Raw genomic sequence first — 26,543 nt, forward strand, 5'->3', positions numbered from 1 at the left:
TTTCTTGAAAAGAGAGATGCTCAGAGACAAAAATTAATTCAGAAAAAAACAAAATAGCTTTTCACCAAATTACAGAGCTCAGATTCTAGCCAAGCAACCAAATGAGAAATTGATCTGTTGATTTGGAATACAGGTAAATGGAATGTACCCAGATTCTCCAACTGAGGGTATGTAACTGTTTTTATATTGTTCTATTTTCAGGCAAGAAGCAATGGTGGATATTGGTCTATGATCAAGCAAATTGGCACTATAGAGACGTAAGAGATACAACTTGTAAACAACTGACCTGGACCAAGAGAAGAAAGATTCAAACAAGAGAAAACATCAGAAGTGATAGAGCTGTGTCTCTGTAAGTCCACGATACTGCTCAGAAGTGCAGGCCCCACTGTTCCTGTGCTGCTTTTTAACCAAACTGAGGCACTTGGATACTTTTCCAAACTGCTTAGTAAATTCAATTTCTAACTATTAAGGTGCTACATTTCATGGTGCTGTTACCATTACTCCAGGCTAAAAAGTGACTTTCCATAGTGTGTGGATTACCAAGTGGGAATAAAGTATATTTGGCAGTGCTGTCCTCACAAAGTTGTTCACTTCTCATCTTCTCAAGCTTCTCTCTCCACTGGCAGCATCTGCAGTAGGTGTATTCACAAGTATAGAGATGTGTCATGGAGATCCCAGCTGAGCAACAGATCCCAACTGATCCCAAAACACCAGATTATAGAGTAAAATGTGACATGAATAGTTATTTGCAGTCATTTTTCTCCTTGCCATCTGTTCCAACTCAGCCTTGACCACTTACCAGACTGAGCATATGCGATAACCACCACATCTTTAACACCTTTGTCTTAATTCCAAGCACTCCTATTCCAAAGCATTCTCCCTGCCAAAATAAAGACTATTTCCAAATTCTTCCAGCAAAGTTCACATGCTACTCTACTGAGCTGTCAGGGTCTGTATTCCATCTGCTATCTGGCAGAAAAAGACCCTTCAAAATGTGTGACATAATTTGGGTGAAGTCCTACTGTATCTTGGAAAAATTTAATGGCAATTGTAGGTGACGTGTTTAACAACCAGTCTTCCCAGTTCTGTTAATAGTCTGATCTTTTCACCTTCGTATCAGCTCTATTTCTCCTGCACAGACTTGTACTTTATAATTACCATAACTGATGTACAGCCCAAATCTTAAACAACAACATTCCATGCCCAAGCCACAACATCCTAGCCTCAGGACTTCCTTTTCTGTCATACATCTGCTTTTGACCACCCTGAATTCTTCAGCCCCTTGAACCTCCTCTTCCTTTCTATCTACCTTTCTACTCCAGTCTTCATTTCCTTTGCTGTCCTTTCAACTTTCTTGACCCTTGTCCCCTGCCATGCAACCAATAAAATCTCAACCATCGTGAAAAAATTAGATATACACACACAAATATGACATGGTTCCATTTTTTTGTTTGTTTTGGAGACAGGGTTTCACTCTGTCTACCAGTCTAGAGTGCATTGGTATCATCATAGCTCACAGCAACCTCAAGTGATCCTTCTGCCTCAGTCTTCTAAGTAGTTGGTGCTACCTGTGTGTGCCATCATACCTGGTGAATTTTTGTATTTTTTTTCAAAGTTTGCCAAAAAATTTATTAATAAAGTGAAATATTTTATACATAAATATTTTGACATATTTTTCTAACAATGATAATTTTTTACTAATCTGATCTATTATTTTAATATCAAATAACTATTCATTATCAGAAATCAACAATATTTATGGAAAAGGATATTTCAGACTCATGTGATTCTGACAGTAATATTATTAAAATTTAACTGCAAAGCAGTTATTTTTAAATTTTACAGCTTTGAGTTAATACTCAAGATGTAAAATTCTTCAACTATGAAATACTTTTGAAAATGCATTCATGGGGGAAGGAAGGGGATTAATGGGATTACACCTGCGGTGCATCTTACAAGGGTATATGTGAATCCTAGTAAATGTGGAATGTAAAAGTCTTGGCAAAATAACTAAGAAAATGCTACAAAAGCTATGTTAACTAATGTGATGAAAATGTGTCAAACGATCTATGAACCAAGTGTATGGTGCCCCACGATCATACTAATGTACACAGCTATGGTTAATAAAAATAAAAAAAAAAGAAAATGCATTCATATTGCTCATAGTTTTTACTAGGATGAAGAATAATATAATCATTGGGCTAAGATCTGCATAAATGAAAGTCCTGACTGTTTCATACATCACGGTTATGAGTGGACAAATACCACAGACTCCCAAGATTCAAAACACAGCACTTAATATTGCCTTCATTAAGCCATAATTTTGTCAATTCATCATCAGAATTACTGTCGTTCAGAATTTAATAATTAATGTAACAAAATTGTCCATAGTCCCAGTGTACTAGTAATGCATTGATGATTATCATACTTTGAATAAAAACAAGATGGCAGAGCCTTCTTACATTTTGGAAACTGGAGCCACTTAGCATTACATCATGTCAAAAAGCATATGGCAGATCTAATTTTTTTCTTAAATGTTTATCGAGTCAGTAAAGAGAAGATAAAAGAGAATACCAAAGAATAAGCAAGGAGATAGAGTGATTTATTTTTTGTTGTAAAAAGCTGAAACTATTCTGACACAAAGGCTAAACTTACTAATTGTAATACAAGAAAGATTATATCCATGTAATGACTCTGTTGTATTCTATATGATCGTTATATCAGAATAACTGGAGTGCTTTATTTTTAACCATATCAGCCCAATTGCTTATTGTTAACATGAATTAGTATTAGTGACTAAGTCTAGGAATGGAAAATGCTTAGTAATTAGAATAAAGTTTTCATTTGAAATTAAGGCTATTTTTCCTTACAAATTGCAAGGCCAAGTCTTTCTTTTTTTTTTTTTTTTTTTTTGGTAAACAATGAAAATGACCTCTTTATTGCTAGGTTTCTCAGGGGTGAATGCACAGTGTCACTCTCCAAGAGGTAACAAGGAAAAAGAAAAGTTTTTCAGTGTTTTTGTGGAATCAGCTTTAGAATTAGGACCTGAAATCACATAGAAATCTGTTTTCAGCTTCCTCTGTCATGTCCCCAAACCCCACATGGACAGACACATTACATACATTCATAGCTGCCTTTTATGTTCATTCATTAATAAGAGGCTTTGACTCTCCAGAACCCAAGTGGTAGCCCTCTTCCTGCCCCTTCCCACCCACCTCTGGCTGCTTTCAGTTTTACATCTGTGACCCTGTCTTTTGTGCTTTAGGAAGCCAAGCTGCTCAGTCACAGCAGTCCTTTTCTGTTTTGTTTTGTTTTTGTTCTAGACAGAGTCTCACTCTGTTGCCCAGACCAGAATGAGTGCTGTGGCATCAGCCTAGCTCACAGCAACCTCAAACTCTTGGGTCCAAGGAAGAGTTTGCCAGCTTCCCAAGTAGCTGGGACTACAGACACCTGCCACAATGCCTGGCTATTTTTAGAGATGGGGTCTTGCCTGGCCCTAATATTTCTGTTTTCAGCAGAGATGAGGGCTTTCTCTTGCTCAGGCTGGTCTCAAACTCTTAAGCTCTATAGATCCTCCTGCCTCTGCCTCCCTAGAGTGCTAGGATTATAGGCATGAGCCACCACACTCAGCCAGCAGTCCTTTTCTAGAGGGTTCCTACCTCCCCGGCTCTCCTGCATAGCATCTCTCTCCACCAAAGTCCCTCCATGGCAGGCCTCAGGCCATAGCCAAGGGTAACTGATAATATGTGCCTTATGTCAAAGCCATAAGCTATTCACTACATCCACCAGGCATATGCCCTACTTGGTGTCAGTATGGTTTGTTTCAGAGGCCAGAGGATAGGGAGGGGACCGCTTTTATGTCCTTGTACTCCACTCAAGCCTAGAGGCACAGAGGACAGATTGAGTCCCTTCTATCCTCACCCCAAACATCTGCTTGATTTGGGCCAACCCCGCTCCCCTGACCTACTCTGTCTCCCCAGGAAAGAGCATCTATGGTGAACGCTTCCCTGATGAGAACTTCAAACTGAAGCACTACGGGCCTGGCTGGGTGAGCATGGCCAATGCAGGCAAAGACACCAATGGCTCCCAGTTCTTTATCACTACAGTCAAGACAGCCTGGCTAAATGGCAAGCATGTAGTGTTTGGCAAAGTTCTAGAGGGCATGGTGAGTTCAGAGTTGGGAGCTAACCTGGGCAGTCCTCACTGGAAATCTAACACACACCCTGGGGCAGGGGCTCCATAAGTTTCATCCCTTTCCCAAAAGAACCCAACCCAGAAATTTAGACCCATGCTCCTATCACCTAACCTGGGGGTAATCCAGAATAAATAGGCTGATCCATGCCCCCAAGGTTCTAAATTCTCCCAGGCCCCAGCAGAGCCCAACCAGGAGGCCTAGTTCAGGCTGCACCAACTGCAGAAATCTCTGTCCCATCATTCACTTAATGAGGTGTGTTCAGAGTACAGCTGAACATGAATGTCCCTAAGAAGCTACTTGGTACCACACTCTGCAGCCAACCTTCTCTTTCTTATCTTTGCCCACCCTATTCCAAGGAACAAGATTTCTGCGTCTTCTTGTCAAGTCTGCTTTGCCCCGGCCTTGGCCTAGCACCCTAGCCATGAGTCCATTAGGATTTTGGTGCTTCAAGTTTTGTGTGCGGTTGATCACATGTGGGACTCAGCCCGCCTGAGCCAGATGCCAGGGCCTCTGTCCTGAGTGGTAGACATACCAACTCATGTGCCCTCTTGCTCCTGCCTTACCAGGATGTGGTACGGAAGGTGGAGAACACCAAGACAGATGGTCGTGACAAGCCCCTAAAGGATGTGATCATTGCAGACTGTGGCAAGATTGAGGTGGAGAAGCCCTTTGCCATTGCCAAGGAGTAGGGCTGCAGGGACCCTTCCATTTGATGAGCAGTCTGTGCAGGCCCTGTTGCTGTCGTGGGGGTGAAGATAGTCTACCACAGGGCTCTCTGTGCCCTGGCCCTAAAGCTGGCATCTGACAGAGTGGACCCACTTCCCTCACATTCCACAAGTCCACGGGCCCAGTTTTGTAACAAATTCCTACCAACACTGACCAATAAAAAAAAGGGTTTTTTTTTATAACCTGTGTGTGGGCTGAGTTATTGAGCCTGTAGCACCTCCTCAAAGTCTACATCCCAACGTGCCTGCCCCTTCCCTGGGCTCTACCTGAAACCTTGGGCCCAGATGTTACCCACAAAAAGGGACCTTTTTGCTCCTTCTAAAGTGGGCCGGCTTCTGTGCCTCAACTTCCACTCCCTCACTGCCGCTGCTTTGTCTGCGTTAAGAAATACACCTATGCTTGGGCAGCGCCTGTGGCTCAAAGGAGTAGGGCACTGGCTCCATATGCCAGAGGTGTCAGGTTCAAACCCAGCCTCAGCCAAAACTGCAAAAAAAGAAGAAAAAAAAAAACATATATATGTATCTCTTCATAGCCTACCTCTAAATTGACTTCTTCCTCGCCTCATCTTGGCCTTGTCTTGACCCTTGGGCTCTTATCAACACAAATCCTACTACCCCCAGCTACCAGTGCAAGTTGAGTTCAGAGCCTTGAGGGGATAAGGCACAACTGCACCTTGTGTAGTTAAGTTCTAGGTCCGGGCCAAAGGAGGACCTAGCCTTATATGGAGCCCATAGGACTGAGGCACATGACTGTCCTGGAACGTGGCCCAAAGGCCTCTGGGCTGCTCAGGGCATTGGTGGCAGAGGAGCAGGGTGACTGGCAGCATTTGGCTGCTCTTCAGCTGGGCTGACAGTGAAGCTGTAGAGGCCCTGGAGCACACCATTCACCACCACGTTGGGCAGAAGTTCTGGGGAGGAGGTGCAAGTGTAGGGGTCCACGCAGAAGCTCAGGACAGGCCGGTGGTGCAGCTGTGAGCTGCTGACGCCAGGCAGGAACTCCCCCAGGGTGCCCCAACTGTCAGCCTTAGGGTCTGTAGGAAAGTGCCGAAGTCTCAGGAATTCCAGCACCTCCTTGGGTACATCCTGGTTCAAGTATAGAATGCCCTGGATATAGGCCTCCAAGCCCTGTAGGCGCTGCTCCAATCCTCTGGTCCTCCAGTTGGGCAGGCGCTTCGAGGGGAAGTCGGGCACTTTGTACAGTTTCTTGAGCCCCTTGTGCAGCGCGTGGAACTCGCTGTAGCACCTTAGCACGGCGTGTCTGTGCCCGCTGCACAGCACCTCCACTCGGAACACCTGGAGAAAGACCAGGCGGACTCACCCTCTGCTCCATGTGGTCCCTCAAAAGCCTGAACTACGGTGCGCGGCGCCGGCACATCGAGGCCCTAAAACCTTCCACAAGCTGTCCCTCGACGGTCCAGCCCGCCGCGCTCAAATGCCCCAGCCCCAGGTGCAGCGTCCCATTGCGCTCCGCAAGGAGAAATCTTACAAGTCCCCGCGTCCCGCCCCAATCAGCGGCTCCGCTCACCATGTGGCTTTTCTCTGGGTTCTGCCTGGGCCCTTGGGCCTCGGGTCCCACCGACGGAATGTGAACTTCCAGCATCCGCGCCCCAGACAGGGTCCCTGCTCAGGCGACGCTGGGAGCCTGAGTTCCCCGGAGCTGACTGTGGACCCCGCGCGGCGGACCCGCCCCGCTCTGAGGCCCCCAAGGCCAAGTCTTTCTAATGCACCATGAGTAAAGTGGATTTACCTGGTTGCACATTAGAATCACCTCCAGCAGGAAGAAGCACAGGGGAAGATTTTTTAAATATTCTAATGTCTAACCCCTACCTCAACTAAATCAGATTTGTGAAGTTGAAAACCAGTCTCTGTTATTCTTTTTTTTAATACCAAGTAATTCTAAAATGCAGTAAGAATTAAACAACACTATTAGTGAATAAATTCAACGACAGCCAAACTTGGCTACGGTTGCAGAAAAGATTGGAAACTAAAGGTGTTGTGTATAGTTTTTAACTGCATAAAAATAGCTTTATCAAAAATTTTAAAAAGAAAAATATAATCGTTTTTCCCTCTCAATGTGTTATTCCATATATAAATGATTTTGATTATTATAGCAATAGGAAAAGAACAGATCATTGATAAATATTACAAGGACAGTAAAGGACATCTTTACTTTCATTTCTTCTCTGACTCATTCATACATCTTTTTGAATTTGAAGATATGGGCTATTATGGAATTAAATTTCTCATAGGATGTAGCATAATATATCCTTCTCATAAATTGTGACTCTTAAATTAGTATAGCTCTGTGTTCATTTTTTTTTTTCTTTTCTCTCCTGTTGAGCACATACAGATGTGACCACTGCTCTCGTAGAACTCAGGCACAGCCTGTTGTTCTCCAACAGAACTTGCTGTTCAGCCTATAAAAAGGTCCAGTCCTTTGCTTTCTCTCTCCTTATAACTAAGCATCTCAAAATACATCTGCATTTCACTTGTTCTCCTCTTTAACCTGTTTCCCTCTGACTTATAAAATCTCTATTGCCAAAGTTATGTACTAATTTTCCATTTAACACAACAGCCACTTCTTATTTCCTTCCTTATCTTTTATTGAATGACTGACACTCCAAACTTTCTTAAAACTCCTTCCTTACTGTCAGTGATATTATAATTTCCTAGATTTTCTCCAACAACTATCTCCTCTTGCTCTACTTAGCTCTAAAATGTATTTACCAGGATTACCACTTCAGGTGATTTGCAAATACCACATTTTTCTTGGGAGACTCATTTAACCCTATACATTGCAGAAACCTCTGAATTATAATGACTCTTAATCCCTGGCTTCAGTATAAATGGCAGTCCTGAATTCCCTCCTTATACTCCATATTGCCTATTAAACATCTCCATTTGGGCACATGCCTCAAACCAACATATCTGGGATAAGATAATAATTCTCCTGCTGATAATAATTATAACAACTGAAAAAATACTAAAAAAAAATCCTATAAAATATCTAAGAGCAACCAAGGCAGACAAGATTTGCGGTGACAATATCCTGAAGAGAAGGAAAGCATATTGAGGTGAGGCCTATGTTCACAGCAGTTTTCTACCTTGGGGCATTTGTCAAATCACAGGGCAATATATAAACACCAAACAGAAACAGTAGTTTATAGTCGGAATTCAATGATGCAAAAAACCAAGACTTAAAAGATCAAGAACTCAGAGAAAGTGAACCACAGAGAAACATGACTAATAGTCTGTTTAAAATATAAAATGTGTAATGTGAACCTGCAAGAAATCAAGAAGAAGGCGTCTAATAAGAAGCTTAATAGGTAAGCAGAGATTTTTAACACTCTTATAGTGTTAGAGAGACAAAAAATTGTAATTCAGAGCTCACCAAACAAGGTCATGGTCTTTTTTGAGAGCCCTAAAAGAGCAATATCATAGATGTAAGAGCAAATTGGAAGTGGATCAAAGCGATCTTCTCTATAATCCTTCCAGAAAGAATCTACATCTTCTATGAGGGAACATAACATCATCCAAATCCTCTGCATTTTGTCATATGTGACATACATTAGGGGTCAATAAAAAATTCCAAATGTTAAATCAAACAGAACCTAACAACTGAAACCAAGAGAAAAAGCAAGCAATGAAAGTACAAGAGGCAATACAAATATTAAAGTTATATAACACAGACATAAAAATAATTATGATGAGTATGTCTAAGGGAAAATGTAAAGAGATGTAAAAGAAATAGAATGTTTCATCAGAGTACTGGAATCCATAAGAAAAGAATCAAATGGAACTTTTATAACTGAAGAACACAATTTATTAGAAGTATTCAAAGATAAGTTTATATAGAATAGACATGCCAAAAGAGAGGACTAATACATGTCAGTTAAAAAAAAAAAGAAACATTAAGGTTGATATTCAGACAAAAAGAATAAAAATACAAAAATGTAATATATGAGAGATATATGACAGAATCAATATACATGTAATTGGAGTACCAAAAGGAGAAGACAATGAGAATGAAAAAGCAATATGATAGATACGGAAGTGGATAAGAATTGCCCACAAATTCAAGAAAGGCCATGAACCCACATAGGATCAATAGAAATAGAACCACACCTAGGCAAGCATCTTTTATCACGAGGCTGGAGCAATATACCTAAATCACAGATCTATCCTGTAGTTTTATTTGTTAAGAAATAATAATAATAGGGCGGCGCCTGTGGCTCAGCGGGTAGGGCGCCGGTCCCATATGCCGGAGGTGGCGGGTTCAAACCCAGCCCCGGCCAAATTAAAAAAAAAAAAAAAAAAAAGGAAATAATAATAATATTAAAACAATAAACCTCAAATCTAATTATGTTTCTCCTCCCCTACTTAAAAATCTTAGAATTTTAGGTCCTCAGATTAAGTTTTTGGTCCTTGGAGCAATATACAAAGCAATTTATTTTACACATAGTTTCTCCAGTTTCATTTTCTATTCTCCTCATATTCCATGCTCTAGTTATGCAGTTTCCAAATCGCAGCAAGTTCTACATCTTTGTACCCTTTGGTGTTCCTTTGCCTCAACTCAACCCCTTCTTCACCTGAATACCTTCTAGACAGTTGGACTTCTGTATCTGCAGTTTCTATGTAAGTTCACACATCAAAACTATTTAAAAACATATAAAAATAATATAAATTTTAAAAGCAATGAATTGTAACAACTATTTACATAGCATTTGTATTACATTAGATATTAGAAATGATCTAGAGATGATTTAAAATATATAGTAGGATGGGTGTGTATAGGTTATAATCAAAAAGAGTTGTAGAATCTCAATAAGTTGACCACCTGTACTGTAACAAACTGGTCAACATGCAGAAGTGGTCAAAATAAGGAACCCAGCCTACTGTACAGATATGTACACATGGTGCATGACCAGGCTATAAAAATTAGATCAACTTAAGGAGGGGGTCAACGTAGGGAAGTGTCAGCTATGGTGATTCTACTGAATAATAGTATGCCATTTTGTATGAGGGACTGTAGACTTTGTTATGGAAGAAAGTTTGTCCTGGAATCAATCCTCTGTGGTTACTAAAGGAAAACTGTACACCTTTCAAATTTTATGCTGCTCAAGTATCAACTTCTTCAGGAAGCCTTCCTTGACTGCTTCATTCTTGCCTCTCTTCCAAGTAGGTGATCCTTTCCTGTGAACTCATATTTACTTTTGAAATAGTCCTATTCATAATGCATATAATTATCCATTTACTCATCTAATTATCTAACCAAATTAAGGAATTAAGAGCAAGGAAGTGCCTTTTACTTCTAGACATCAATAGATCACATAAATTCAATAAAGAAATGAATAAATGATGTATCTCCATTGTACAGCCATGCCCCAAGAACCCTTCTTTCTTGAATCTGAAGGGGCAAAAAAAACTCATTCTTTCTGTAAATTTAATGCTTACCTACAGTAAGGGGAAAATATTAAATAATTAAAATTATTTTTAAGAATGCTATAGTTTTTGCTCATAAAATTCTGATATGATGTAAACTTAACATAAAGTGGAAATTCAGACTCTCAAATAGATTTCAGTCACATCCATATAAGTTAAGGCATGGTTTCTGGAATCTGACTGCCTCGATTCCAAATCTCAGCCCCAGCAATCACTAGTTGTTAAATAGTGACCAAGCTACTCAACCTCTCTGTGCCTCAGTTTCTTCATCTGTAAAATGAGATGAGTATCTTTGTCTCATACAGTTATAAGGAATAAATGAGATGAGAACCATAACACACCAAGTATAGCACCTGAAAAAAATTAAGTGTTTGATTTTCACCTAGAGATAGTAACAATAGCAACAGCAGCAACGGCAATGCAGAAAAACATCTGTTTACAAGATGGAAATAGTCTCAGCAAATTGTATGACAGAAAGCTGTGGCCATAAGGCATAAAAATGAAAATGAAAAAAAATCATTCTATTGATGCATTACCCCCTGAAAAATTTCTAACCAAACGATCAGTGCTTTCAAAGTGTTACTTAGAAAGATATTCATGTGAAAAGTGCTGAATCATTGTCACAGTAATTATGCAAAGCAAGCTGCAGATGTTTCAAAAATACTAACTTTTCCTTTAAAGAAGATAAAGGTAAATTGATACCATACGTTTTTGACTGTCACATTTTCAAAGATTCAAGTCTATGAAGTTGTTTCTCAATAGTATGATAGTAAATTATTGAAAAATATAATACTCATTATTGGCTTAAAATTAAAACAATGATGAAAAGGCTGCCCCAAGAATTTGACTTTTTAAAAAACAAAAATCATTATTTTACCTTAAAAATTAATTTTCATGATGCTTGATTAAAATGATATGCTAATTAAATAACTTTCCATACTTCCAATTGTAAATAACTTCCCCCCACCTGAACTTAGTACTGAGATTTGTGTCTCTACTGCCCATACAATCTTCACAGATAACAGTACTTTAAGTATCATTTTCAATAATTGCAAAACTAGCCTTCTTCTAAGATTAGAAATAAATAGAGTTTAAAAACCTTTGGTAATATAGTGCCTCCTTAATGGTAAACAGCCTCAATTTTCTTTTGAATCTCTGTCTGTCATAGTAGCAGTTAAAAGTATAAAGAACTTATGTGACATATGGTTCTAAAGGAAGCAGAAAGACACTGTAAAACTTTCACCAAGAATGCATTGCAAAATAAACCTGAACTAAACTTTGATCTGTTTATTATTTTCCAAAAGGCCTTTTATGACAATAACAAAATGTTGAATCTAAGATATATATTTATTAATCTTGGAAGTCCTCATGATACACATAAATTAAGAACAAATCTTCTGCCTTAAAAAAAAAAAAAAAGAATCCAAGTAATAATTTTACCACACCCTCCATCAATTATTTTCTGCATTTTAATTGAGACAGAAAGCTTAACTAATAACCTCATTTTTAAGTATTGTAATATAGAAATATATTTACTCATTTTAATGCTGCTTCAGTGTGACACTACCTAAAAACTGAAATATTCATCTAGCCAATTGTTTCAATTAAAATTTTTCTGACAATTGTATCAAATGGTTCTGGGACTAAACTAACTGGTCTGGTATCTTTTAGGCACAAGCTAGAAGTACGTAATTCCTTCTCCTTTTGCCAGCAGCAGGATATTTTTGGAAGTAAATAAAAATATGTATACTAATATGCCTCACACATATATAGTTCTAATTACAGGAGTTAATGAATATTTGAAAGTTGACATTGTTTTTGATAGGGAAAAAACCCTTCTATTTTAATTATAGCAAAATTAAACAATATCTTTTTCAAAAGCTGAAAGTATAGCTATTAAACAGAGAAGGCAAGAAATAATAACATATATCATTTAATTATGCCCCAATGGGTTTTAGAACCAAAAGACACTTTCATCTCTACTTCTGACCTAACATATTGCTTTCAAAGTCACTAGCATGATAAACCAAGCTAAAGAAAAGTTCCTGAGGAAGCCACGTTAACAGAGAAAATCTGTCTCCTTAAAGGACATCCAGTACAGGCAATTCCTATGGGCTCAGATGTGACATTCACTTCTACTTGGCAGTGAGTTCCCAAGCCAGTAAGTGGCAATTAGGCAATGTCACAGAAAGTCTCATTAGCAATTTTTTTTCTATAGAAAGTCAACAGAAAAGCCACAAACTCTAAGTCAAGTAAAGCTCTGAGTATCAAAATATCCAGATATGAAACTTTTATAGCAGGAAATGACACAAAATCTACCAACAAAATTACTTTAAAAGCTAATTTCACCACGTGTTAATGTTCTTTAGCTTATTCCTAAAAGCAAAGTAATAAAGTTACTTAATTTCTTTTTTTTTTCTGGATTGTTTATTTATTTATTTATTTTTATTGTTTAGGATTCATTGAGGGTACAAAGAATTAGGGGTACTGACTGCATTTGTTAGATAAAGTGCCTCTTATAATTGTGTCTTACACCTAAGAGGTGTGCCAGATACCGTGATCCCCCATCTAAAGTGACTTAATTTCAACCTTTTTTCTAATGTTTAAACTCTTTCAATTTTGAAAAATTTATTAGCAAAAAAATTAATGCAGGGAAATATAAAGTCAATAGAAATAGCACATAATTCCACCTAGCAGATCTATATTAATCATTGACTTTAAAAAACAAAAGTGGAGGCTGGGCGCCTTGGCTCACGTCTATAATTCTAGCACTATAGGAGGCTGAGGCAGGTGGATTGCCTGACCTCAGGAATTCCACATCAGTCTGAGCAAGAGTGAGACTCTCTTAAAATAAATAGCCAGGCATGTGGCGGGTGCCTGTAGTCTCAGCTACTCAGGAGGCTAAGGCAAGAGAATCACTTAAGCCCAAGAGTTTGAGGTTGCTGTAAGCTATGACGCCACAGGATTCTACTGAACTGAGGGTGACAAAGTGAGACTCTTGTCTCAAAAAAACAAACAAACAAAAAAGTGGAACATGCATAGTTAGAAAATCCCAACCGCTCAGAAGGACAGAAAAAGTAAAACGTTCCCTTTTCCTCTAGCCATCAGTCCCTAAAATTAAAAAAAATTTTAATACTGTCATCCAGAAATGCATGTTTATATCTGTACCCACATTTATATATACTCACCCAAACTGTACAAACCTCTTTATAATGTTCTTCCACTTTAAAATAACAAACACAGAAACTATTGTAATCTAATCATTAATATTCTATTGTAGAAAAACATAAACATTATCTTTATAATTACTTTATTACATTTTGTAAAAAGCATGATTTTAAAATTAACTCATCAATTGTATGTGTTGTCTCAGGCGCTTGTAACTAATTCTAATGACTAATAATACGCAATACAATCCAAACCTCAACAAAAAGTGAGGGAGTCTATGCGGCATCCACGTGGGCCCAAAGGAAAATGACAGGTATCCAATGTACTCAATACTAATATGAAACCAACTTATAAACTGCAGACCCGCACATTTTTATTTATTAATAAATAAAACTTAAAATAATAATTTTTTAATAAAACTCTTCAGAGAGAAACAACTTAGAAAAAATCTACGTTAATTATAGGATTCAAAATTTTTGTTCTACAAACTACTACTTAAGGCAGTCTAAAAAAGCCTACTGTCTACGGCCATACCACCCTGAACGCACCCGATCTCGTCTAAAAAAGCCTACTTTCATTCACCACCGCTAAGATTGAACATAAAAAGTTACAGAAATTAGGTAAAAGATAAATTTTTTTAAACTGATAGTCTTATAGAAACAAATAAAACTATCTTTCCAGTAAGTTTTATCTGGATTTTTAAAAAAGCAACTGAAATTAGAAAAGTGTTTTAATTGCAATCCTGGTTTTGAAATCTCAAATTAATATTTTATCTGGATATATTTCAAATATTTTTAACTAAAATAATTCAGTTTTTGTTCCTTATTTTTAAGTCTTCAAAAAGATTCCAATTCTGTTCATTGACATGAAAAAACTCTATTCTTTCATTTCAACAATTCTGACTTCAAATAGAATTTTTATCTATTGAAAATTACATTTTTAGTTTGAGATACAAAACTTACGATTCCTACTTTAATTATTCTACAACACAATTGATCTCATATAAGAAAATATGCTCTCCAAGTAAATCTGCAATTTTTTAATTAATTCAGCCTTACTAATCAAGGCATCTCATAAGCTTATCACAAATTTTGTCAATACCAGTAACATGACTTGTGATAAAGTAAAATTTAAACTTCTACTGGGATGCTCGTATCAAGAAATTCTCAGTGGGAGGCAATTAATTCAAACTGATTGATATCTAATGGGTAGGGCAAACTCTGTCCAAAAGGATACACCTCTTCAGTTGAAAGACATCCCTGAAATTTACAAGAAACCGATAATTAGAAATAAAAATGTTGCATTGTAATGTAGTTTTAAAAAGCAGATTACATGCATTTGATCTGTATGGTTCAGAAAGATTTTGAAATCTCATAATTAGTAACAGCTTACTTGTAATGTTTTAATACAAGTACATCTGAAAGTCAGAACACTTGCTGTTAAATGTGCTTATCTTTATTTTCTTTGGGCTCTTTGGTAGCCAGATCTAGCAGCTCCCTCTTATCCCTCCAATCACTGCTGTCCAGGACCACAGTGAAGAAAACTACAATAGATTAAATGATTTCACCAACTCTACTCCTTTAGACACTTTTACCATTATGAGCCCTGACAACCTCTTATGATTAATATCATTGTTTGTAGTCAATGAAATCAATTCTTTCACCACCTTCAAGGCTCTACAAAAAGAAGACCAAGAGATATATAGGCAGTTGGAGGTGATTTGTCTTTTATAATTTACAGAAGTGATAAAGAAATTTAGCAGAAAAAACGGAAGTGTTTAAACAGTAAGTTAGGGGGCTTATGTTATAGAGCAAATTGAATCACCATGTGTTAACAACAAATCCCACACTAGGTCTGCCTAATTACATGACAAAATACTTCCAATCTTTACCCAATCTTACACAGATTCCCTGCTGCACTTTAGCTGGCTGCATTCCTAAGCAACTTAGAGACTATTTGCTCAGTATTTGCAATGAACCATATGTTGTGGGTAATTTGTCATCATAGTTTAAAACATCAATATCCTTGGCTTCTTCTGAGTAGAATTGTGAGTTGAGAGAAAATCTCAAACACCATAAAGCAGCCCTGTTTACAAAATCTGAATGTCTCTGTTAATTAAAATAATAAAACACAGTGACAAAAAAAGAACAACTTGTCCCACTTACACATTTATTTCCCCCCTCACCTCTGTTTCCTCTTTGGGAACATAAAATGCTTCTTTCAGGTTTAGAGTTGTTCTCTAAAATCAGCCTTTAGCTTCATTCCTTTGCCTTTTCTCCTTTTTTTGTCCTGAATGAAAAATTCCTCTGGAAAAAGACATTTTCTGCCTGAATTGATAGCCCAAGCGTTTAATTCTAACATTTCAATACATGGACTAAGGGAGATTATACATGTGTCTTGTGTTTCATAGACTGAGGGTTGTGATAATTTAGGCCTAGATTGCTGATAATATCGGGGCGTTATACAATATATAGTCTGACAGTGGCCATAAAATGGACATTTGTTACTGCACTGTGCTTCGTGTTGTTTAATGGTGTCCACAAATATTTGCAAAACATAAAAAATACTGATATTTTAATGATGCAGTCGAATTACATCAAATAAAAGGCACTTTAGCTACGGCTGTGTGACAACAAAATTTATTACACAACAATGGCAACAGAATTTAAATGGAAAGTTCAATGGAAAAATAGCCTGCTTTTTTTGAGGCTTATACGTGTGTGTGTTTTTATTGGTGTGCTAAATTGATTCTATGCAGTAAATGGCATCATTGCTTTTACATTGCATTTTGATAATTTCCAGATGGCCCATGCTTTCATTTTACATTGGAAATTATGAACATAGAATCATTTCCCAAAGTTTTAAAATGTGACGTCGTTACTAATCGCAAACCTATGTAACCACCATGACTATGTGAAAAGACTTCTCCCCTATAAATGTAACACACACCTACTGTCTCTTAACTGTACAAAATCATTCTGTACTTGAAGCTGACATGACTTTTGGTGATGACCCTACTGAAAATAGCCACTAATGAGCAGACTATTTTACCCACCACCAATTTACTAATATCCCTTCACCCAAAGCTAAAACTTCAAACAATTTTTCTTTTGTTCATTCTTCTTCTCCCCCATAAAACCTTTAGTGTGAAAGGAATATTGCCAAGGTGTCTGATTTCCCAAAAGTCCACTGCCACAGCCTATCATTCATATTAAATCAGAGTGTTTCTTCTGCCCACCCTGCTAGCTGTGATTTGTTCAGCTTGGGACACAGCCTGCATTAGTGTCCATTCTCCACATATGTCCGCCCCAGAGATCTTGTGTTGCAGACAACTTTGCCACAGGATGGGCAGCCTGGCTGAGATCCACGAATACATGGTGGGTGATCTTGTTTTGCGTTTCATGTTAAGTATGCTTGGTGGACGATGCTGAAAGAATGGCTGGAAAAGCCAGATGTGACATCGAACGAAAAATTGGATGGGACTGTCATGCCAGAGAAATTCCTTTTGGTGTGGAGCTGGATGCCACATTGGTTTCTCGCAGTCTTCTGTTTCACAAAGCTCTTGCTGCTAGTGTTCTTGGTATGATTATCTTTGCTGAGGAGACTGAATTAATACAGGTAGTATAATTCATAGTCTCAAATAAGCCAAGTAATATTATTCCATGTATGCATGTCAAGTCATAAAAAATATGTTTTCCACAAACTGGAAACACTCATTCAACTGAAATTTATTGAACCCCTGCTTAATGCCAAGACTGGGGATCAGCATAGGGATAAAGTGGACAGCAAGCTAGCCTTTGGAGCTCACCACTTACTGCTGGATTATAGTTCTATTTTTTCCTACTTCAGTATATTTCTTTGGTATTAGAGTCCTGATTCCAGAACAATATTGAATTGTGTTACTAGCAGTAATGTTATAGTTTGGGATATATACCAGTCTTATATTATAACCTCAGACTGGCTGAAAATACTGTACATCTAACTAATTAAGCCATTGTTTTCTTATTTAAATTGTAGTTTATTGTAATACCTATAGATTATGATATGATCTTGTAAAATATTTGAGCCAAAAGCATCCTACAGAACAAAATATGTTAATCACTAGTTCACTGCCTCCTATTCTACCTAAAAAATATACACACACTCTCACACATGTGCACACATGTCACCAACTCCCCTTCCTAGAAGGAACCTCTGTCCATTGTTGGGGGTGCGTGCCCTGCATTTATATACATGTGTGTTCATATTACAATTATACTTTATTTCTTTTTACATAAGTGGGAACAGCATTATTGTTTCAGGAGTTTTTTCACTTCAAAATATGTTTTAGAGATCTTGCCAAGTCAATTCAAGTCTACCGCTTTCTGTTCAACAGCTGAATGATATTCTTTACAATGGATGAGCCATATTGGATTTAGCACAGGCCTCTATTGATGTATCATGGCACTGTTTCTCAACTCCAAGGAGTAGGATTTTTTTGCCAATTTTTTTTCTATATTAAGGAAGTTTTGTGGAAAAGTGGCACCATACATATGATCTCCATTTTCAATATGCTGTTGTTTTTCATTTGTAGTGTTTGAAACTTATCAAAGGTCTGTAAGAGAATTCTGGGTCTAATTTTCTCTGGAGGCTTCTCTGAAGTTCTCATCTCTTGGAGGCAAAGTCTTTTTTTTATTTCAAATTAATATGAGGGTACAAATTTTTAGGTTCCATTGTTCTCACTTCCAGAGTAAAGTTCCAGTTGTAAAAAAGAACTCCTCACCCAGGGGATAGAGGCATAAGTTTCAAGTTATGTATTTGGTGGCAACAGTAATCTTCCAATTACTTCACGCTTTACATATCTTTTTGTTTTTTATTAAATCATAGCTGTGTACATTAATGCTATCATGGGGTACAATGTGCTGGTTTTATATACCATTTGAAATATTATCATCAAACTGGTTAACATAGCCTTCACTGCACTTTCTTAGTTATTGTATTAAGACATTTATATTCCACACTCAGTAAATTTAACACGTACCCTTGTAAGATGCACTGTAGATGTGTTCCGATCAATTACCCTCCCGCCACCCATCCTATCCCTTTCATTCCTTCCCCCTCTTCTTCGGCTATAGTTGGGTTATAGCTTTACATATCTTGAAGACTATTAGTTTAGAGTATTACAAGCCCAACACTGAAATTTTAAAACTACATATATAATATACCCTTCTCAAAGTCATGTAAATAAAGACTTACAAGGCTATTTTATCATTTGTCCATATATATATATATAACATATCATTTTATGTTATGATATGTTAACATATCATAACATATATATGTATGTTTTAACATATATATATCAAACTATATATATATACATATATATAAAACAAAGTAGCCTTATAAGTCTTTATTTAAATGACTTGGAGAAGGATTTTTTTAATGTTTTATCATAACATATATATATGTTTTAACATATATATATCAAACTATATATATATATCAAACTATATATATATAACAAAGTAGCCTTATAAGTCTTTATTTAAATGACTTGGAGAAGGATTTTTTTTTTTTTTGAGACAGAGTCTCAAGCTGTTGCCCTGGGTAGAGTGCCATAGCGTCACAGCTCACAGCAACCTCAGACTCTTGGGCTTAAGTGATTCTCTTGCCTCAGCCTCCCAAGTAGCTGGGACTACAGGTGCCCACCACAACGCCAAGCTATTTTTTGGTTGTAGTTGTTACTGTCGTTTGGCAGGCCCTGGCTGGATTTGAACCCTCCAGCTCTGGTGTATGTGGCTGGTGCCCTAGCCGCTGAGCTATAGGCACTGAGCCAAGAAGGATATATTATAAAAACTAAATATAATAGTTATTCATTTGATTGAATTTTATTTGCAGTTTTTGGCCGAGGCCAGGTTTGAACCTGCCACCTCCAGTATATGGAGCTGTTGCCCTATTCCTTGAGCCACAGGCACCACCCTGATTGAATTTTAAAAATCTGATCCCAATAGGAAGAGAGGCTGCATCAATATTAAATCTGTGAGCAGTGATTATAACCTTCAGAGACAAGACATATCATTTGTCCCCTTGAATTCCTTTTTGGTAAAGACATAAACAAATATAGATGAAAAAATATATTATTGGGTAGTGATGGTTTGTTTCTAAGTAATTCAAAGCAGCAATTTACCCAAGTTGGCAGTTACTGGTCGAACTTCATCCCCTATCAAAAGTGATAAGTTACTCAAAATTATTACTTTTTGAAATGTTTCTCAGGATGTGAGCTTTCTTGTTTTTTTGTGTGGTTTTTGGCTGGGGCTGGGTTTGAACCCACCACCTCCGACATATGAGACCAGCGCCCTACTCCTTGAGCCACAGGCGCTGCCCAGGATGTGAGCTTTCTAATAGCAATCAGAGCAAACTATGTCAGCACATATAATACATAAGCACAGGTAGTATTTTAGAAAATGGTCATATTACTGGTTTTGTAAAAATTTCTAAATTGACTATTATCATTATCTTTGTCCTTGAAAGAGTACTGAATTTGTCCCCCATGTATCTCTGCACATTTTACCAAGTTCTGCATAAAGCAGTAAGTTTAGTTTCCATGGTATAGGAAATTGATTTTGCAAAGATTTTAGACTAAGAGATAAGCCCCTGACCGTCTATGAAGAACACTGGAGACCGAAGGCTTCAGCATGATTATTGCTGACTTGAGAGTATCGGCTTTTTCCTAATCCTTGCTCCTCTTAGCCAATAAACTGGCTTTGTCCTTTCTACTTTTTTTTTTTTTTTTGCAGTTTTGGCTGGGGGCAGGTTTGAACCCACCACCTCTGGTATATGGGGCCGGTACCCTACTCCTTCAGCCACAGGCGCCACCCCCTTTCTACTCTCACAGACCTAATCCAAATGTTACCCCAGCACACCAAACTCTTATCAGAAACTGAAGAGGAGATCATTGTCCAACAATAGTAAATATTCAATGCCATCCCCTTTGTTCCTGGGTTTAGAAGGTAAAAGAGTGAGTCAACCTGACAAGTGGCATTTAATATTTATTAAAGCAACCCCTATTACCTCAGAAAGAAAAACAGTCATTCAGACTTGGTGCACTTTCTCAGGGCTCTTTGTCTGCTTCTACAGGCTACACACAGGCCTCTGGCTATCTCAGGCCTTCTCCAACAGCTTACAACACTGCTGCCGCTTCCAGGGCCCATCTGAGGATATCTATAGGTCACTTCAAACAAATCCAAATAGCCATTGTTTGTGCTAGCACTTTATGTGATAAAGTCTAATATCTTTTTATTTCCTTTGCAAAGTATGATTTTTTTTGAGATTCTTCAATTTCCCCTCATTTTTATTATAATAATATAATTTGAACTTTATAATCTATTTTCATCCAAAAACTATACATGAACATTATATTAAATTTAAATGACCAAATACATTGGTCATTCATATCCACCAGTAAAAATAAAAAAGATTGACAATATCAAGTGCTGGCAAGGATGTGGAACATTTGGAACTCTCATCTATGCTTGGTGGCAATGTAAATAGGCTTAAGCTATTTTGGAGAATAGTTTTGCATATTTCCACAATGTCAAGTATATAAATTTTATGTGACCTAACAGTAATCCTTCTAGGTATTTACCCAAAATTAAAACACATGCCCATACAAAGAGTATGTGAGAATGTGTAGATGAACTATATCCAAAAGCTAGAATCACTCCACTGCTCAACATGGGTGAGTCAAATAGACACATTGTGGTATATCCATACAATGGAATCCTACTCAGTAATACAAAGAAGCAAAATATAAAGAAGGAACACTGTATAACAAACAAACTCATACACACAACATAGGTAAATCTCAAAAATATGCTGAACAAAATAAGACAGACATACACACAAACAAAAAAGACTGTAGGATTTCATTTAAGTGAAATTCTAGTAAAACTAACAAAACTAATTTATAAAAGCAATACAGAGTAGGGCATGGATTGACTGCTACAAAAGTATAAGAAAATTTGGGGGTTTTAATTGTATATAAATGTGTTTTATTGAATGTATTATACTTCAATAAAGCTGATTTTTAAAAAAATCACATGATTGTGTACCATGGGAATATTATGCAGCCTTAGAAAAAGATGGAAACTTTATCCCTTTTATGTTTACATGGATGGAGCTGGATCACAACTATAGCCCAGGATGAAGAAGGGAAGGGGTGCGGGATGGGAGGGGAGGGGGGTGATTTGATGGAAGGAGCATAAACTGTGGGACCATTCCTATGGTTCATATTCAAGGGTACATGTCAATTCTATTAAGTATAGAGTATAAATGTCTTAACACAATAATTAAGTAAATGAGGTGAAGGCTATATTAACTAGTTTGTTGTAAGCATTCCAAACTGTATTTAAAATCAGCACATCGTACCCCATAAATGCATTAATGTATACATGATCTATGTGTTTGTTACTCAATAAAAAAAAAAAATTACATGGTTGGACATTTACAAAGAGAATTCCTTGATCTGGCAAGATGAGCCTAAAACAAATAAACAGCAATTCACACTGCCGGAGGAAGTGTACATTGGCAAAATTTGGAGAAAACAATTAGGCCCAGAGATGTTTGTATCTTTGAGTTAGTTATCCCACTCCTGGAAACACATCCTAAGAATGCATGTGATCATCAGAAAAGGCCACATATAGGAAAATGGTAACTTCGGTAGCAAAAAAATAAGTGTAATTTATATTAGCAGAAGTAAAAATTAAAAAAGGAGCCATCCAAATGCCCAACAACAGGAAAATGATCATGGAATTTTTAACACATCAACTCAATAACATATTATTCAAAGAACATAGAACTGGGTCTTCACAATATATATCTAAAAAGTTTTGTTCACATGTGACAAGAATTGAAGAGAAACAGAAAAATAGTTCTATTTGCAGGCAGTGATATCATGAGAAGCTGTTTACCTACTTCTATCCCTGTTGCCCTTAGAACAATGAGTAAATGCTAGATGACCAGGGAGTGCCTTCGTGTCCTAAAATCTCTGCAACCCACTGTGTGGACTCCACACTGCTTATATAACTGGGAAAGGGAGAAATCCGTGTGCCCGGCTGAGTTTAGGGTCGAGTTTGTGGGTACGCAGCTGTATGTGAGGGTGTAAGCGTGCTTTCCTCTTCACAAGTCTGAAGCGCATACCGACTTAACCATTCCCGAGTTTTCTGTTACTTTCATTTTTCCCCTCTACTGTTTCTATTTTAATGGCAAATATTATTAGTTTTATTCTGCTGCATAACAAATTATAACAAATTTACCAGCTTAAAACAGGACATAGTTATTATCTCACACATTCCATTAGTCGGGTCTCCAGGCCCAGCTCCTTGGGTCCTCTGCTCAGTCTTACAAGGTGGCAGGCTAGGTGTAGGCTGGACTGCTTTTCTTTCTGGAGCTTGCAACTCAGTGGGGCTATTGCCTGAATTAGTTTCCTTCCGGATATAGGACTGAGGTCCCTGCTTTCTTACCAGCTGGCATCCAGGACTGCTGTCAGTTCCCAGAAGCCACCTCAGTTCCTGGCCACGTGGCTGTCTCACAGGCCCTCACATGAGACTGAGACCCACTTCCTTCACACTAGCAGGAATATCTGTCCCTTCAGAAAAGGTCCACTCGCTCTTTTAAGGACTTTCATTTCAATAAATTAGGACCACACAAAATAACCTCTCTTAGTATTAATTCAATCAATGAATTTGGGTCTTTAATGACATCTGCGAAGTTTCTTCACCTTTACCAAAATGTAGTGTGATCATGGGGTTGACATTCTCTCGTAACCACTGGTCCTGATCACCCTCAGGGGGAGGGTATTGCATCAGGAGGTGGGAATCTTGGCTGTCCCCTTAGAATTCTGCGTTGGTAAGTGATATTTATTATGTTTCCTTATCTATATTATTATATTTATACATTACATATACGTGGGTATCTACAAAAGTTTTGAGACAGACTGTGTTATAAGCTATTATTTCACTTCTAAGAAACACAGCTGACAGCATCTTTTCTGATTCACCTGTGCTGGTAAACCTTCATCTGTTTCTGAAGGCACAAATTTTACATTTCTTGATGTTCCTGTATCTCAAAAATTTTGTAGGGATCCATGAATTTGCTATAGTGAAAATATGATCCCTACAGAGATTAAACCTAACCTCATATGTATCCACTACATTGCCTGAAAAACATTAACACACACACACAAGAAAGCAAGGCAATAATAACCAGAAATGGCCTTGCAAGGCTGGTGTACCCCCAAGCAGAGAAGCCATTTACCTTCATCTGTAAACATAACCAGCCTCCAGGGAACTCAGAATTTCCTTCATTCAACCAATATATTCTTGAGTTAAGGTGAGGACTGTGAATTCCTCCAGCCCTTATTCCATGTCAGTGGCAGACACTGGTAGTGAACAATAGCATTCTTTCTTTCTTTCTTTCTTTCTTTCTTTATTTATTTTTGTAGTTTTTGGCCGGAGCCAGGTTTGAAACTGCCACCTCTGGTATACGGGGCCAGCGCCCTACTCCTTTGAGTCACAGGCACCGCCCAACAACAGCATTCTCTCACACTACATCCAGACATGGCTTCAGAATCCTCCTCAACACAGCTCTTCAGAATCCACGAAAGTCAGAGGAGTTAACACAGGTGATTAAATCTACATAGTGGATTAAAGTGATGTTTTTAGAAACTGCCAACTAAAAATCAAAAAACAAATTTGAGGCTCTGATATGAACAAGGCATTTCAAAGAACTTACACTCCAGTTCATAAAAAATAAAAGTATTCATACTCCATATGGTTTTTGTTTTCATTCAAATTAACATTTTTTGAGTCTCTTCAAGAAAAATATTATCTTCCTTACCCTTTAGATCACTAAGTTAATTGACAGAAAAAATAAATGGGAAAGTGGCCCTTTTTTTTAGCTACTGAAAGCATATTTAAGAAATAGCCCCAGGGAGTCAGCTTTCTTATTTCTTATCCTTTATCTCTGTAGGGTACTTCAGAATTTCCAAAGTGAATTCATGGGTATGATTTCACTTAATTCTTGAAATAATCTTGCAATATAGGCATTATCGTAATCTTCCCTTTAAGTTGAGAAGGTCAGTACAGGTCAAGCAAGGCCATAGAGGTGACCACGTCTTTTGCCTGAGATGAGAATATTCTCAACAGATAAAGCCAGAATCAGTTCCTTCTAGTAAAAAGCCATGTGTCTGCCAAAAAATCAGACACAAGGAAGGGCTTCAGAATTATTCAGGCTGCAAGTCACAGGCATCTCAAACTGGGCCTAAAGAATTAGGTGACTCCCGTAAGAAGATGTTGTATCCTTTGTGTTACCAAGGACTCAGTCTTTCTGTTCATCTGCTCTGCTGTGCTCAGTGACCACTTTCTCCTAAAATTGGTTTCCCTCTACCATTCCTTATCATTTCCATACAGGAAGCTTCCTGCTCCCCAGACCTTCTCTGATTCATCCATGCACCCACCCTGAATCATTTCCGGCCTCTGTTTGACCCCCCTTCATCCTGACCACACCTCTTGTCTCTAGAAAGTTCTCACTCTTTCCAATAGAAATATGATTTAGTCCTTCTCTGCTCCTGCTTGGATAAAGGATTTCAATTTACAGGAACCAAAGCTTTATTCTTAGCTGTTGAGAAAAACAGAATGCTTATATATTGAAGTATGTTCAGAGAATGAAGCTGTTCATCCAGAATCCTAGAGGATAAGCTTTCCAAAACTTTAGCACCATTTCCAAAAACATGAACACAAATTTTCCAAAGTCTGATTTTTCTTCTTTTACAATTTTTCCTAAATCTGGATTTGAATGTGTATCTAATAAAAAGTCCTTATGTGTGTATAGTACAAGTTGGCACCTTCTAAATTATTTTCATGTAGAATAACTGATTTGAGCCTTACAACAATTCTACGAGGCTGGAAAAGTGTGAACTCGTATGCCATTAACAACTGATGCATTTTTTTATTTTTTCATTTATTTATTTTTTTTTTGCTTTTACACAGCCTTGAGCATGATCAGCAGACTGTCACAGACACCTCTGTAAGTTGTAGCGACACTTATTGAAAGCTTATGTGGGCCAGGCACAGTTAACTCAGTGGTAACCTTTAAGAACAAAGAGTAGCAATATGTATTATATAGGATGCAAAAATATACATTCACTACTAATATGTATTAATTGGTAATATATTTGTGTTGGTCTGTTTGTTTTTTAATATATGATGCTTGATATACATTGTATGATCTATATCAAGTAGGTATGCCTTTCATAATGCATGTAGAGACTTGTAATTTACGATGCATTCACACCTGCTGTCACATGATGGAGCATTCTTCCCAGTGACCCTGCTACCCAGGCCAGCTCTGGTTCTGTTTGGTGTCCCAGAGTCCATCAAATACTCTGGCAGGAGGAACAACACCCACAGCTATGCACCACACTGGATGGCACCTCATCAACTGATCAAGATCCTGTGAACATGGCATGAAGGGAATTATTGGTGAAACAGGAAGGAAGAGCAGATAGCAAAGTAAAGGGCTGAGCCGCAGAACGTGCAGCTGGTGGAGATGCTGTGTTACCCTGGGAGAGGCTCCCATCCTCGCTGACCTCCGCCTCTTCTGTCCTGAGGCCACTTCCGAGGGTCCTTCACTTTCCCAGGGATCCTTAGAAAAACCCGACCACCTGAAGTCCCAGAATATGTTTTTGTCCCTTGCAACTTGAAAGAGACAACACACTGATTTTATGAAATGAAATGTTTTAAACTTTCTCCAGATTAATCAGCAGAATCCCTTCTAAGTGAGAAAGACACGGTGAAAACAATAAAGACCGAATATTTCAATATTGGAGTGAAATAATTTTATTTTCTTGTGTACACTTCTGTTTTCAACTATGGAAGGGGAGAAAAATCTTCAAACTAGAAAAGAAAAAGTAATTTAGTCTCCCATCTCCCCACCCTAATTAAATAAAACGTAAGTGCAAAAAACAGAGCAAC

At 37.8% G+C, this 26,543-nt stretch overlaps 2 protein-coding genes across 2 annotated transcripts; one reads left to right on the forward strand and one right to left on the reverse strand.

Moving 5' to 3' along the window:
- Positions 1–3,904: 3,904 nt before the first annotated feature.
- LOC128585976 (peptidyl-prolyl cis-trans isomerase B-like) lies at positions 3,905–5,105 on the forward strand (the record flags this gene model as incomplete). Its single annotated transcript, XM_053591428.1, has 2 exons — positions 3,905–4,165; positions 4,762–5,105. Coding segments are annotated over 2 exons (384 nt in total), but the record flags the coding sequence as incomplete, so codon positions are not given.
- Positions 5,106–5,267: 162 nt separating this feature from the next.
- On the reverse strand, positions 5,268–6,572 carry LOC128585975 (sorting nexin-22-like). The gene is made up of 2 exons (XM_053591427.1): positions 6,446–6,572; positions 5,268–6,213 (listed from the first exon to the last, which is right to left on the reverse strand). Exons 1-2 carry the CDS (start codon positions 6,518–6,520, stop codon positions 5,707–5,709), a joined length of 582 nt encoding a protein of 193 aa, XP_053447402.1. The 5' UTR covers positions 6,521–6,572; the 3' UTR covers positions 5,268–5,706.
- Positions 6,573–26,543: the final 19,971 nt, after the last annotated feature.

Source organism: Nycticebus coucang, chromosome 5, assembly GCF_027406575.1.
Source record: "Nycticebus coucang isolate mNycCou1 chromosome 5, mNycCou1.pri, whole genome shotgun sequence".
Lineage (NCBI taxonomy): Eukaryota > Metazoa > Chordata > Mammalia > Primates > Lorisidae > Nycticebus > Nycticebus coucang.